This window comes from Hyaena hyaena, unplaced genomic scaffold (genome assembly GCF_003009895.1).
Source record: "Hyaena hyaena isolate Hyena2069 unplaced genomic scaffold, ASM300989v1 scaffold_68, whole genome shotgun sequence".
Taxonomy (NCBI): Eukaryota; Metazoa; Chordata; class Mammalia; order Carnivora; family Hyaenidae; genus Hyaena; species Hyaena hyaena.
Window position 1 is genome coordinate 1,936,863 of NW_024080700.1, and position 14,373 is coordinate 1,951,235.

At 52.9% G+C, this 14,373-nt stretch overlaps 2 protein-coding genes across 2 annotated transcripts; both read right to left on the bottom strand.

Moving 5' to 3' along the window:
* Positions 1-5,930: 5,930 nt before the first annotated feature.
* LOC120232174 (metallothionein-1F) lies at positions 5,931-7,563 on the bottom strand. Its single transcript, XM_039232674.1, has 3 exons — positions 7,444-7,563; positions 6,833-6,898; positions 5,931-6,171 (listed from the first exon to the last, which is right to left on the bottom strand). The coding sequence occupies exons 1-3, from the start codon at positions 7,469-7,471 to the stop codon at positions 6,080-6,082; spliced, it is 186 nt and encodes a 61-aa protein (XP_039088605.1). The 5' UTR covers positions 7,472-7,563; the 3' UTR covers positions 5,931-6,079.
* A 3,503-nt stretch (positions 7,564-11,066) lies between these two features.
* LOC120232175 (metallothionein-1C-like) lies at positions 11,067-11,868 on the bottom strand. Its single transcript, XM_039232675.1, has 3 exons — positions 11,755-11,868; positions 11,380-11,445; positions 11,067-11,215 (listed from the first exon to the last, which is right to left on the bottom strand). The coding sequence occupies exons 1-3, from the start codon at positions 11,780-11,782 to the stop codon at positions 11,124-11,126; spliced, it is 186 nt and encodes a 61-aa protein (XP_039088606.1). The 5' UTR covers positions 11,783-11,868; the 3' UTR covers positions 11,067-11,123.
* Positions 11,869-14,373: the final 2,505 nt, after the last annotated feature.

The following is a 14,373-nucleotide window of genomic DNA, read 5'->3' on the forward strand; positions in this document are numbered from 1 at the left end:
ATCAAGAAAATGCAAATCAAAGTCACAGTGAGATATCATTTGTACCCATTTCATTGGCAGAAATTTAAAAATCTAATGTTCTAAAAAAGGATGTGCGTCCATAGGCTCTATTACGACCCTGTGGGTCCCTGTGAGCACTTGGTACACGGAGGGAGATGGAGATCAATGTTGGGTTGTGAACAGAAGACCCCTCTGGCTGTTGGGCTGAGGATCGATCACAGGGGCCGAGGTAGATGTAGGCAGACTAGGTAGGAGACCAGGATGGGAGCAGATGGCAGCTTGGCCTGGAGGGGCTGTTGTGGAGGTGGTGGCCAGAGGTGGGACTCTGCTTGATGTCATGCTATCACCCTATGTTGAATTGATTTGTGCACTTGACTCTGCCCACATACCCCCAGCAGACTGAAGACCCCTAGAAGGCAAAGGCTGTCTAATTCATCATCACTAATCAGTCCTTGTCACTGGTCCAGCACAGTGGAAGTACCCAGGAATGAATAAGTGAACAGCAGCAGCCATATTGTTTCTTTGTCCCTTAACTCTCTATGGCTCCCTTCTATCTGGGGAATGATTGAACAAATCTCTTTTTCTCATCTCCATGCCTTTTCTTGTACCATCCGCTCCTGCAGGAGAGGCAAGGGCCCATACTGAGGTGGGCATACCATAAGGGGAGTCAGCGGGGTTAAGGGCTGGCACACATGCCCTCTTTGGGCGCTTTCCTTCTGAGGGAGCTTGCCTTGGGGATTTGCCTTATTTTTGCATTTGTACCAGGGACCCAGCACCATGTGGCCCATAGGGATATGAGGAGGTTCATCTGATTGGTACAAACTAGGAATCTCTGCCAGGAAAGTAATTTTCCCAGGCTTGAGAGTGGCAGGCCCCAAGGGCAGGAAATGCTTACCTGCCCAGAAAAAAAAAAAAAACCTCACCCATGGGTGTGTCTTACAGGCCCAGGCAGGAAGGAATGTGGTCCTGGATAGGAGGTGATATCCAGGTCCCTGGACTTATTCTGCCCTCAGAGTCTCAGGCTCTGGGGGTCTGATGAGGCCAATCTTGGGCACAATGGGTGGTCCTATGGTGCCCCCTTGGCCCACCACCATCTTCTCCAGACCCCTTAATGGAATTAAGCTAAGCATCATTTGCTGGAATGGTAAAAAGTGGGTAGGGGTGGGGGGCACTGCGGACCCAGGCTAGGAAAGAGGGCAGGAGCCCAGGAAATGCCATAGCATCAGGACATGAGATCACAGGCCTGGTCTCAGGGCCCGGGGAATCTGGGCAGGGCACATGCCTGTGAGGAACATCCTCACAATTAATTCTAGTCCATGTGTGAGTTCCAAAGGGGAACGTCTGATTGGTTGAGGGCTCGTTGGGGAATAAGGGTCTGAACTTCTACCTCTTTTACTTAGACTCCCGGATCTCCCCTCCCACCAAGGCTGGGCACAATGTGGGCAGAGGGATTCACCTGTAGGAAGTTAGAGAATGCATCCCAGACAGCCAAACCTGACCCTTGTCCATCACAAGCCTGAATGTCCCCCCAGAGAGTCCCTTTGCTGGGTGAAGCATTGCCTTCTCTTTATGAAGGACAATGTAAATCTGTCGAAGCCTCCCAGCTGGGGTAATCCCAGATCGCTGAATGGCTTATTGGTAGAGGGTGTAGCTTAGGTTTGCTGTAGGTCGGGAAGGGAGGTGACTTGGAGACAGAACAGAGGTTTATATACGGCAACACCCCTGCCCCCAGCAATGGCAATGATGTGTCAGGCAGGCCAGAGTGGCTGGTCATGGGGCCCAGATGCCATCCCCCAGTTTGCTAGGCAACGTCTGGAATCCTCTAGGGACCAGTCCACTGAACCTTTCACATCACCCGAGCTTCAGTGAGGACACCAGCTCTCCAGGCTTGCCTCAGCCTTCTCCCTGGATGGCTCAAATCACTGAGTCTGCACAGGCAAAGGCAGAGGCCAGGACTTCCTGAGAAGTGCCCACTGCTGGCTGCAAGGCAAAAACCAGCCAAGCTTAATAACATACCCCAACCTCCCCATCCCTGCTAGACAAAAGAGTCTGCAGTGGCACCTGGGTGGCTCAGTCTGTTAAGTGTCCCACTCTGGACTTTGACTCAGGTCATGATCTCAAGGTTAGTGAGTTCGAGCCCCGCTTCCAGCTCTGCACTATCAGAGGAAAGAAGGGGTCAGGAAGGACCCGGGTGTGGTGGTAGAATATGGGGGAAGGTTGGGGGCAGGCTCAGTTGGCTTCATGGCTTTGCCCCCCAGGGGCGGAGGTGGATGTGGGTGGGCCTGCAGCCAGCCAGGAGTGGTCTCAGGGATTACTCTGAAAGGGTGGTTCACTCGGTGTGTGATGCCATAGGTGGGGCCAGAGGAGAGCCCCACAGGACAGAGGTGTGTGATTCAGTTTCTCCTCCACCCTCCGCCCCACGGAGCTCTGAGCAAACTTGCTGGGCAGCACCTGTAGACAGGCCTTCTGAGAGAGCTCCAACGTCCCACCATGCCTCTTCGCCACTACTGACCTTCTACTACCATCCCTGACCCCCCGCCTCCCTCCAGCCCCCTGAGCTGAATTCATCCTTAGATTAGTGAGATTCTTCTAGGGTACAAGGAAGAGAGGTGGCTTTTGTTGACGGTGGCACACCCCATTTGTAAGGTCTGCCGAGTATTTCCCACATCGCTGTCCACCCTCCCCTCCATGAGCCAGGTAGAGGGCGGGAATCCAAGCTTCTGGCTGGGAAGGGCAGGAGGTCACAGAATATATTCCTCAGGCTCCCTTGCAAGGTTGGATGCCACCCTCAGGTCACAGCTCCTGTTAGAGCATCCTCTCCTTCAGCGACAGCTGCTCTCCATCCAGTGACAGACCCTTGCTCTGGCTCATCAAGCCTAGGCCTGCTAAGGCCTCCACTGCTTGTTCAATTCTCTTACTGCTTCCAACTCCTTGGTTAAAGAAAAAAGAAAGAAAGGAAGGAAGGAAGGAAGGAAGGAAGAAAAGAAAAGAAAAGAAAAGAAAAGAAAAGAAAAGAAAAGAAAAGAAAAGAAAAGAAAAGAAAAGAAAAGAAAAGAAAAGAAATCCCCTTATTAAACTTTCCCAAATGGATCACTGGTTTCCTGCCTGGGTCAATCTGGGGCATCTGCAGGGAATCCAAAGGTGGCCAGATATGCCTCTTCCCCACCCCCAGCTGGACTTCCTGGGACTTGGGTCTTGGGCATGAGGCGGAGAGCTTAGTGGGCAGTCTAGAATTCATTTGCAAGAGCTGTGGCCAGTGGCAGTGACGGGGTTGTCCGCAGACAGCAGAAGTGGATGGGATGGTTATGCCAATGGCTGTTCCCAGGACACGATCTGCTGCTTGACATCCCCACCCCCCATCCCATGGCTCCTGCCCATTTTCTGGGCCTTGATCTCCACCCTCCCTATCAGTTCCACCGGCCCCTATACCCTTTCAGCGAGTTTCTTTTTTACCTAATGTGGCTAGAGGCCTTTTCTGTTGCTGTCATTCAAAGGGCCCTCCCTCTCTGCTACAGGGTTTGCTTTCAGAGTTCAGAGGGAAGTGAAGCATCACTGGGACTCCTCCTGGCAGGTGCTCAGCTTTCTGAGTCTCTGAAAGACTGAGAAGGACAGCAGTGCTCACAGAAAACAAGTCTGTAGCTTGGTCTAATCATCCTCATGGCTACCATTTGGGTGCATTCTTATTGTTCCCGTGATATAGGCCCAGTTACCTTTTGTTCCTGCCACCTGCACCTGGCAAGTACGCTCCCCAGGGGAGAGGATCTGATTGGTTCATCCAATACTAGGCATCTATATGGGTCAGGGGTGTCATGCCAGCCTCGATCCTTTCCCGGAAGAGTTAACCCCCCACTCGTCCAGCCTACTAACCAATTCTCCAATCAGTTCTAGTCAAAAGGTGACCATGAAAATGAATGAATGAATGAATGAATGCATGAATGAATGAATAGGGATTTCTCTTGGCCTCCTAGTCAGACTGAATCACACCCCCCTCCAAGACTTTCACACCTCTAAGTTTGTCTCACACTTAGCCTGTCTAAGTCTGCCTTCTCCTAAAGGCAGATACACTCAGACTCTGTGTCACTCTCTGGCCCAGCTCAGCAGCTGTGTCTAGAAATGATAAATAAAAGCTCCCTGAATTCAACAGAGACTTGCATAAACTTTTTTCCAACTTTGCAAAGGGATTGGGTCTTATTTATATATTATCTTCCTCTGTGCCCAGCACAGTGGTTTACATATAGCAGAGGTCCAATAAGTGCTCTTTGAATCCAGGAGAGAGCTTTTATGGATCTACCTACCGATTGTCAGATACGGAGCCGGGCCCAGAAGGAAGTAGCACTTACTGAGCACTTATTTTGCGCCAGGGTCTATTTTAACCTCACAACAAACCTATGGGTGTGCACTTTTACTGCCCTCACTTTACAGATGAGAAATATAAGGCACAAACAGGCCACATAACTTACCTAAGTAGTAGCACTGTGATTCTAGCCAGGCAATCTGGCCCCAGAGCAGCTATGTTTAACTGCTTTACCAGTTAATCAAGGTATTAAATACTGGAATTAAATGAGCCATTCTGATGCAATCCTATCCATTTTTTTAAACAACTGTTTTAAATTAATCTCTCCAACTGCCACCTTAATGGCCATGCCCCACCTATCCCTTGGGGAGATGGGGCTCAGGGATGAAGCGAAGAGGCCACTTTATCCAGGACTTGAAAAGTAAGAAGCTGCAAGCTGATGATTGTGTTTGTCAGGTTGAATGAAAACATTCCGTACCCTTCCACGGAGAAGCTGTGTGAAAGGCAGAGTTGTGAAATAACTGGGCACATTTGTAACTGCGGCAGCAGGACTTCCAGAGCAAACATGGCAATAGCACACCACACTCCTGTCCAAGAGCCACAGCGTCTGTGCCAGGCTCTCATGAGGAACAATGGCGAGGACACCAGCCTGTCTACACTGCGGTGGTGTTTCTGTAGTATGAGTCCCCAAGGGGGTGGCCACCCTTTCAGCCTGATTTGGTCTCTATGAAAACACTTGCCACATCCTGCAGGGCAAGGCCTGCCTGCCTTTCCCTCCACAGACTGACAGGAACCTGGCACCTCCATGCTCTCTCGGCCCCCGGGACAGGCAGCCACATGGTGGGGGAGTTGGCCTCAAATTCCAACTGGGGTGGAAATATTTCCTGACGGAGGCACGTTTCATTTCCCTAAATGCTCCATGTGACCGCCTCAGTGGGTTACAATCTTAAGTCCTTGTTAAAATTCAAGTTCCCCAGCCCATCTTTCACCTATGATCAGAATGGAGGCTGGGAAGAGGAAAGGGGGTCCCTGGTGTGACCCTCTCTTCCCCTCTCCTGCCTCCAAGTGGCTCAGAGTGCAATCGGGTGGGGAGTCTGGCAGATGGGAGGCACGTGGTCTCCAAAGTGACCTTGGAACTCTCCACTCACACACTCACCCAGCCATGTGGGCCTACACATCACACATCAGGGCCTTTCCTCAAATAGTCCCCTCAGGCAGGGCAGCTCTCAGGGCAGGGTCTCCTCACGCGGGCTCACCCAACAGCATGCTCCGAAACAGACATGGTTTTTCCATTTCAGAAATGATCTCTCCCAAGCAGTCTGTGAGCTCATGTTCCCTCGACAAGGAGAACCCAGTGCCTGTGTATACACTAGATGCACCATAGGTGGCTACTGACTGAATACAGGCAGTGACACAGATACAAAGAAGGGCAAGGACACTCTAGAAGGCAGTGGAGGAAAGGCTGTCATAGCTAAGTGTCAAAGAGAAGAGCCTCAAAGGAGGCAGAAGTCCAGACTGCAGGAAACCCTGCCCTACCCCAACTTTGTGGGCCCACCCCCTCAACTTCCCCCAACCCAGCTCCCCCGGAACCCAACTAACCATGTCCCGTCATCCCAACACACCACAAACACCGGGAGCCAGAAGAGTCTCCATGAATTTATTGTCATTCAAATATTTCAGAGAAATAGGAATGTAGCAAACAGGTCAGGATAATATGGAAAAGTAAAAAAACTGCAGGTTTGTACAAGTTGCTCTATTTACATGGGGGACAGGCGCTCCCCCGCATCAGGCACAGCAGCTGCACTTGTCCGATGCCCCTTTGCAGATGCAGCCCTGGGCACACTTGGCACAGCCCGCGGGGCAGCAGGAGCAGCAGCCTGGGGGACAAAGGCCGGAGCGGGTCAGAGCGGGCATCACCAGGGACCTCCCTCCCCGACAGCAGGCCCCTGGGTCGAGGATGGCATGCTCTGTCCCTAGACACCTGGGTCCTACCCACTAGGAAGAGGCTGCCCTGCCCCCATCTCATCGCAGGACAGGGCAGAACGCCTGGACACACAGTGACAGGACTTCCAGGGACCATGGAGGCTTGTCCCTTCCTCCACCCCCACCCCCACCCAGAACCAGACCATAACATGAGGAAAGTCCCAAGATCGGAGCGGGGGGCACCCCTGCCCAGCAGGTCCCAGGAGGGCCAGGGAAGCTCCGGGCTGTCTCCAGAGGAGAGGGCTGCACCAGGTCAGAGAAACCACGCGTGGGCACCAAGTTCATGAACATCAAGTGTTCGGTATCAAGGATACTGGAGGGTTCAGAAGCTGCATCAGGAGGCAGGAGACCTAGGTCCCAGGTCTGGCTCCATCCTTGACACTATTTGCTGACCTCTCTGGGCCTCGGCTTCCCTGCTCTAGGATGAGGTGGGGACTCTGCCATCTAACGGGACCTTTGAGCTCCAGTTCTGAGTCAGGGCTGAGAAAAGGGGATGCAGAGAAGCTGGGTCTTCTGACTCAGCCCGGCCCCCCAGGGAGAAGACCCCACACTCACTCTTCTTGCAGGAGGTGCATCTGCACTCTTTGCACGTGCAGGAGCCGGCGCACGTGCAGGAGCCACCTGCCAGGGCGGGAAAGAGGCGCGGTGAGCCCAAGTGGGGTGTAGGAGCCTCAGCGGGGGGGCCACCAACGCCCCCTGCGGCCGCCTTGTCCCCGCCCAGCACCAGGAGCTCCCTTCTCACGCAGGGCCGGTGAGGGAAGCCCCACTCTCTCTGCTGGTGCTTGGAGAGGTAGGTCCCCTCCGCTTTTACTCCAAAGGAAGGTCCCAGGCTCCAGGCTCAGCCCAAGCAGGCTGGGGCTGGGGGCCAAGGCCTTTGGTCTTGAACCCTGAGGAGGCAATGCCCCACCTCCCATCAAGCGCTGGCGGCTCCAAGGCCTGGACAGAGCACTGCGTCCCAGGTCAGCGGCCCCCGAAAACCCAGGACACCTCGACGTGACCGCAGTCCCCTCCACTCTAACACAGAGGCACAGCGAGAAGGGACATGCACGTGCTCACGAAGGGAGTCCGCTCAGCTCAAGTTCAAAATCCTCGCTCCTCTAACCCCAAGGACACTCGGTCCGGGCCTGGCAAAGTGCAGCCTAAGGCTCGGAGCCGGGGACCCTTACCGGTGGAGCAGGAGCAGTTGGGGTCCATGTCGAGCCGAGGTGACGACGGAGGTCCAAACCAGGCAGGCGACACAAGAAGCACACCGCTGATGGCTGGAGGCGTGGTGGCGCCTGTGAGCAGGCGGGCCGGCTTTATAGCCCGAGCGGCCGGCCCGGGCGCAAAGGCCCCGCCCCTGTCCCTGCACCCGCCCCGCGGAGGGCGCGCGGCCCGGCGTGTCCTTGACTGTGCTGTGTGCACCCCGCGGGGCCGGGCGCACGAGTCCGCGAGGGCGGCTGGGCTCCGTGTGCACCGCGCGAGGGGGGCGCGCGGCGGTCTGCACGCGGTGTCCCGGAGTCCCCGCCCGCCCCCTCTCGGTCTCCCCGAGGCTGACAGCCAGCCCGGTTCCTGTCCGTTCTGGGAACTCTATGCCTGTGTCTTGGCCGCCTTCCCCACCCCAGGCCCGGTGCCTGTGTCCCCGGGGTCGCCCTTTCCCGGAGCCCGTGTGCAACCCCGGCCTGTCCTTCCAGACCCAAGCTTGGCGGGGGCGAGGGCAGAGGGTGGGTGTGCAGGGCGCCCTGAGAGAGCTGTGTGCAGAGGATGTGCAGCGGATGCAGCCTTTGCCTCTGCTGGCATGTGTTTTTCCTGGCCCCACGTGGGGCTTTCGGGCAAGGGAAAGAGACCACTGTCTCTTTGCATTCTTCACGTGGAAAGGATATATGGGCACAATCGTCCAGGTTCTTTTTTGGGTTAAAACTAATGCTCCCCACAGCCTGCCAGTGCATCCCACGCCAGATTTGGATCCACTTTTGCCCAATGGGTAGGATGCCCACAAAGGAGGGATTTTTTTAGGTGATAGGGAGCCCTGGCTTTAAATTAACAAAGACAAGTGGTTATTTCCCTTTCAGTATTCCAAGAACTACATAGCATTTATTATGTACCAGGTCATTTTTATAATCATGGCAGGTGTCTTTTGGTATTTAATCTAAGGCACAGAGCATCTTCCTTGTGGCTTTATACCTGTAATGCCGATCACAGGTTTGTGGGGAGAATGAATGACGCTCTCTGGCCCAAAGGTTGCATTCTCCTGTGGTTGATAAACACCACAAAGGACATGTAACCAGGCACCCCAGGCCAGGTCGATTTGAGGTAAATAAATACTCCTTGTGCTTTGCATAATAATAATAAAGTAATAGCACCCCAAGCCCGGCTTATTTGTCAGGACGTAAACAAATGTGTCCTATGTTATGTGTAATAATAATAAAGTAAGAGCTAATATTAATAGTTCACTCATGATGTGCTAGACACTGTTCTAAGTTCTTTACATGTATTAACTCATTCAATCCTTTGAGCCAGTTGCCTTTCTTTGCCCCTTTTGCAGCAGAGGTAGTAAGCCGGAGAGGTTTATGTCACGTCACGCAGCTGAAAGTGACATGGGAGGGATTTGCACTCACATGGGCTTTGCTGCAGGCCCTCACCCTCCTCCCTGCACCATGACTTCACACGCAAGGTGAGGACACCGAACACCAGGCACAGAGCAGCAGTGGGAAGAGCACTGGGTTGGCAGTAAGATCCTCTACATTAGCTTTATGTCCTCTCTGGGCTTCGGTTTCCCATCTCTCAAGCCGGGGCACAATTGCTCCATCTCCAGAGGCGTTTCCACCTTTGAATAGTGAGAGACAATATTTAGCGCCCAGTGCCATCATGACCAGCCGGCTGTGGGCAGGGTCTGAGGCCAGCTGTATTGGTTCAGACCCCTGACTAGGAGCCGTGTGACCTTGGACAGGCTGCTTAATCTCTCTGAAGAGGGCACAGTTACTCCAGCGCCCCATGTTCACTCTCTCGCTGATTCCTGCAGACTAAATGGCATGAAGGAGGGTGAAGACTTTTGTGTCTGTCCAAATGCTGCGGCAGCATCTTGTCCCTGGGGGCACTAGGCCGGTCAATCCACCCTCCTTCCAGCACCGGGTCAGCAAATTCCCAATCCCACCCTTAACCTCCCACAGAGTAGTGCTTCCAAACTAATGACCCTTTCCCCAAGAGCCTTATTGGGATTCAATAGGATTCCCTCTCCACGAATGTCAGTGTGGATATAATGACCACTGTTTATTAAGCTCTAGCCAGGAGTCAGGAGGCTATCATTTAATCCCACATAGAGATCGAACCTCCTTTCTACAAATGGGGAAATCAAGGCTCAGTAAGGTTGAGTAGCTTGCCCAGGCCATTCCACCTGTGGAAAAGTAGGCTGTGAACCCAGACTGGCTGACAGCAAAGCCCATGCACTGGGCACACCTGAAATCCCTTTTTCACACCAGACACCCATAGGCAAGCATGGTCCTGATTCTGAGCCACATGACTCACTTTTCTCTTTGATTGAACATCAAATAGCAATTCCCTCCACAAATAGCCAGGGGGGACTAACCGTTGGCATTAATTACAAGTCACTCAGGGCCTCTCCCCTGCCTAATAAACACCACAAGGACTTCCAAACTGTAGGATTGGGCATCACCCTGCACAGGCAGACATGAAGTACTGCATCTGGAGCCCGTTCTCGGATACCCTCCCTCTTGCTGGGAAATGGCTGGGCAATTGTGTCCAATTCCCTAGCGGCTTTGTTGGTTTCACGTTGCCAAGGGCTGGATTTTGCAGGGGCAGATTCCAGCCTGACCCGGGGAGGAACTTCCAAAGACTCAGAGCCAAGTCACAACGGGGACCTCTCAGGGGTACTGGGTGTTGTGTCAGTGACACAGTGGCAGGGAGGAAGCCAAGTGCCCTGTGGGGAAGGACATCCAGGACAGAGCTACTCAGGTGTGTGTGGTCCGCGGCACTGGGACATTTGTGAATTTTTTCTAGTCCTTGGTGGACACCTCCCATGACCATATATATGTGCAGTGTTTTAAAATCTCTTAATTTTACTTGTTCGTGTATTTATTGAAATTAGGTGTGTTCAATCTACAAGCATGAGCTTTGTATTGTTCTTTTATGGTATTTTCATAAAATTAATATATTTTCAACAAGGTTTAGTCTGCGATGCATAGGAAGTAAAAACCGCTCCTTCACCACAAGGATTTTTTGAGAAGCCCTATGTAGGATTCAAACAGGTGAGAAGTTGTTTACCAACTCCCTTTAGTTACTTGCAAGCCTAAAATCTGGTGCGGAACTAATGTTGGGCAGAGAAACCACGGAGCGTGAGAAATTCTGGAGTGACAGGGCACCTGGCTGGCTCAGTCCTAGAGCATGCAACTCGACTCTTGATCTCGGGTAGGGAGTTTCAGCCCCATTGTGGGCTTAGAGATAAATTCTGGATTGAGTTTCTGTGCCATCAACACTTGATATGAGAAGAGAGGGACCTGGTCAGTCCTTGTGACTTTATGTCATCTGGCTCTTCCATTTTACAGAAAGTTCAGTGTAACCTGACTTGCCTTAAGGCACTTAGTTTATTGGGGGCTAATATTTGTGTCCAGAACCCAGGTTTCTGCACTTCCAGTCCAACCCCCCACCCCAGCCCTCCTGGGCATGCAAAGGAAAACAGAAGCAGAAAAAAAAGTTAACAACTTTTATTATAATTCACGTATTTTACAGGAAAAAAAATGAATGTAGCAGAAGGATCAGGTTTGTACCAAAAACAAAACAAAACACACCAAAAGAACGGCAGGTTTGTACATGTTGCTCTATTTACATGGGGGACAGGCGCTCCCCCACATCAGGCGCAGCAGCTGCACTTGTCCGATGCCCCTTTGCAGATGCAGCCCTGGGCACACTTGGCACAGCCCGCGGGGCAGCAGGAGCAGCAGCCTGTGAAAGGGAAGGAGGCGGCAGAAATGAGCGCTGGGCACAAAGGATGAAACATGCCGGTCCTCCCCCACGGGGCCCATCGAGGAGGGGGCCTCAACTTCCCCTCGGAGAATGGGGTGGGGGGGGCAACGGTTAGGGGGAGTGCGAGAAAAGACTGCACTCACTCTTCTTGCAGGAGGTGCATCTGCAGGCTTTGCATTTGCAGGAGCCGGCGCACGAGCAGGAGCCACCTGCAAGGAGAAAGGCAGCGGTGAGAACCGAACCGTCCCTGGAGAGGACTCGAACGCGGGAATGGGTGCTGGCAGCCCGGGCTCGAGTCTCAGTTCCACAACCAGCCCGTGGGGACCCGGACGAGCCATGAAGCCCGACCCCTCGTCGGTAGAAACGGGGCTCGATCAACCTAAAGAGAGGAACATCAAAAGACTTTGGGAAGGGGCAGTTAGCACCCCGGACGTGAGTGATCAAGAAGAGACGGGGGCGTCAGCGATTGCTTCTCTAGCGCTACAGCCGACGCGCGGCCCCGAACCAGGTCTCCTTACCGGTGGCGCAGGAGCAGTCGGGATCCATGGCGAGGAGAAGCGGTGGCCGGAGTCCGGAGACAGCTGCAGAGAGGCGGCGGGCACGTCGGAGAGGCGTGGTGGGGCGCAGCGCGGCGCGCCGCCTTTATAGCGGCCGGGAGCCGGGGCGAGTGCAAAAGCCCGCCCCGCTCGGCCGCCGCCTGCACACGCCCCGCGCTGAATCACCCGCGGAGGCGCGGCGCACCGGGCTGTGCACACGGCCGCTCGCCGGGGTTCCCAGAAGCCGCCTCCGTGCGCCGCGGGCCACCACGTGCGGGAGGGCCGGGTGCAGAGCTGGGACACCGCGTGCGGGGCCGCGGGGCCTGTGCTTGAACTCGGATGTTTGGGGGCAGGGAAAAGCTGGGGTTGGGGGGCGGGGAGCGGGTCTTGGGGTCCCCACCTGGGCCGAAAAATCGGTTGGAAGTACAGACGGATTGCGAAAACCTCCTTGTTCCCGTCAAGACTTAGTAATTGTGTACCAGCCTGGTAAACCCATGGGATGGTTATGGACAACCTATCTATGCGATGTACACGGAGTGCTTTACCGTGTTGACGGGCACTGTACTGAGGTCTGTGCCGGCTCTCGTTTGACCCCGAAACAACTGTTAAAAAGAAAACTACTGACCCCAAGTGGTGTCGCTTAGGCCAAGTCACCACTCGGGGCTAAATGCCCAACCTAACTGCAGTTTTAACCTCCCCCAGAAGTGTAAGTCTTAAGGGTCAATGAGTAATTTTCTGATCAGAGCCAATGAGGCAATCTGTCACAGGGGCCCTCTCTATTTCCCAAAGAAAGGTGCAGGAATCCACCCTGCCCTCCACCTAACCCTCACCAACCCCTTCCACCCCACCCCTGCTCTTCCATCCAAGGGAAGGTGACCTTGCCTAAAACAGTCCTTTCTTTTCCTTTGCTCATAACTTTCATGACCCGCTCACTTTCCTATAAAAACCTTTGATTTTGTACAATTCCTCCGAACTCCCCTTTACTTGCAAGATGGGATGCTGATTCATGAATCACTTAAAAAAGGCAATTAGATCTTCAAAGTTACTCAGTTGAATTTTTTTTTTTTTAACATAACCCCATGAGATAAATATGATAGGGAAAAATAGGATAAAATAGGCAGAGAGGAAAGGTGAGGAGTTGAGGTCCCTGAGTGGGGAAAAACATATATTTTGGAACAATGCTGGGAGTGTCTGACCACAGCAAACCCCTTTGGGCATAAGATTCCTCTTAAGAATGTAGCAGACAGAGGCACCTGGGTGGCTCAGTCAGTTAAGTGTCCGATTTCCCCTAAGGTCATGGTCATGATCTTGCCGTTCAAGCCCTCCATCGGGCTCTAGGCTGACAGCTCAGAACCTGAAGCCTATTTCAGATCCTGTGTCTCCCTCTCTGCCCCTCCCCTGCTTGCAGTGTCTCTCTCTGTCTCTCTCTCAAAAGTAAATAGACAAAAATAATTTTTTAACAATATAACAGGCACCACCTACTCCCCCTCAGGTTTCCCTCAGGAATTTGACAAAAGACCTGACTAAAAACAAGTAGACTGTAAAACGTATGACCTACTAGGAGCGATATGGCCGCAGACCACCCCTCATACAACGGAATTGAGGTAATCAGGAATGGACAGCTCAGCACTAGAGCTAGCAAACCAATTGGGGTAGAACCTGGGAAAGTACAAGGGGGAAGGGATGGGGGAGGCAACCAGAACCTTATAAAACAAGGACCCTTACCTATAGTCGTGGGTATTCAACTTCGAATGCTCCCTCTCTGTAAAAAGCTTTCCTACTATTCTTCCTTACTGATCTTATGCTCTAATAAACATTTGCTGCTCATTTTGTGTGCACCTCCTCATTCTTCAAAGTGGGGAGGCAATGAACCCCGGGTATAGAGGTAAAAAATCCTGCAACATAAGGACTATCCCTTAGTCTTATTTTATTATTTTTTTAATGTTTATTTTTGAGAAAGAGAGAGAGACAGACAGAGCATGAGCAGGGGAAGGGCAGACAGAGAGGGAGACACAGAATCTGAAGCAGGCTCCAGGCTCCAAGCTGTCAGCAAAGAGCTGGATGCGGGGCTCGAACTCACAAACTGTGAGATCATGACCTGAGCTGAACTCATGCTTAACCGACTGAGCTACCCAGGTGCCTCTTATTTTATTTTTTTAATGTTTATTTTTGAGAGAGAAGGAGCAAGCAAGAGAGGAATGAGGAGTGGGTGGACAGAAGATCCAAAGCAGGCTCTGTGCTGACAGCAGCAAGCCCGACGTGGGGTCCAAACTCAAGAACTATGAGATCATGACCTGAGCCAAAGTTGACCACTCAGCCGACTGAGCCACCCACGTGCCTCCTGCCCTTTAAAGAGGAGGAAATGGTGGCCCAGAGAGGTTAAGTAACTTGCCCAACGTCACAGAGCTAGGGCATAGCAGAGCCTGGTGATTCAAATCAAAGCGTCCAGCAGATGCTAAGGGTAGATCACCAAAAGGTAGACACCAACAAGGGAGAGTAAGGATCAAGAAACCACAAGCCTGGTGCTCAGGAAACATAGTCAAGGGGGCAGCCCCGTGGGTGCACAGGGAAAAGCGGCACCAGGGTGATGGCTAGGACAGA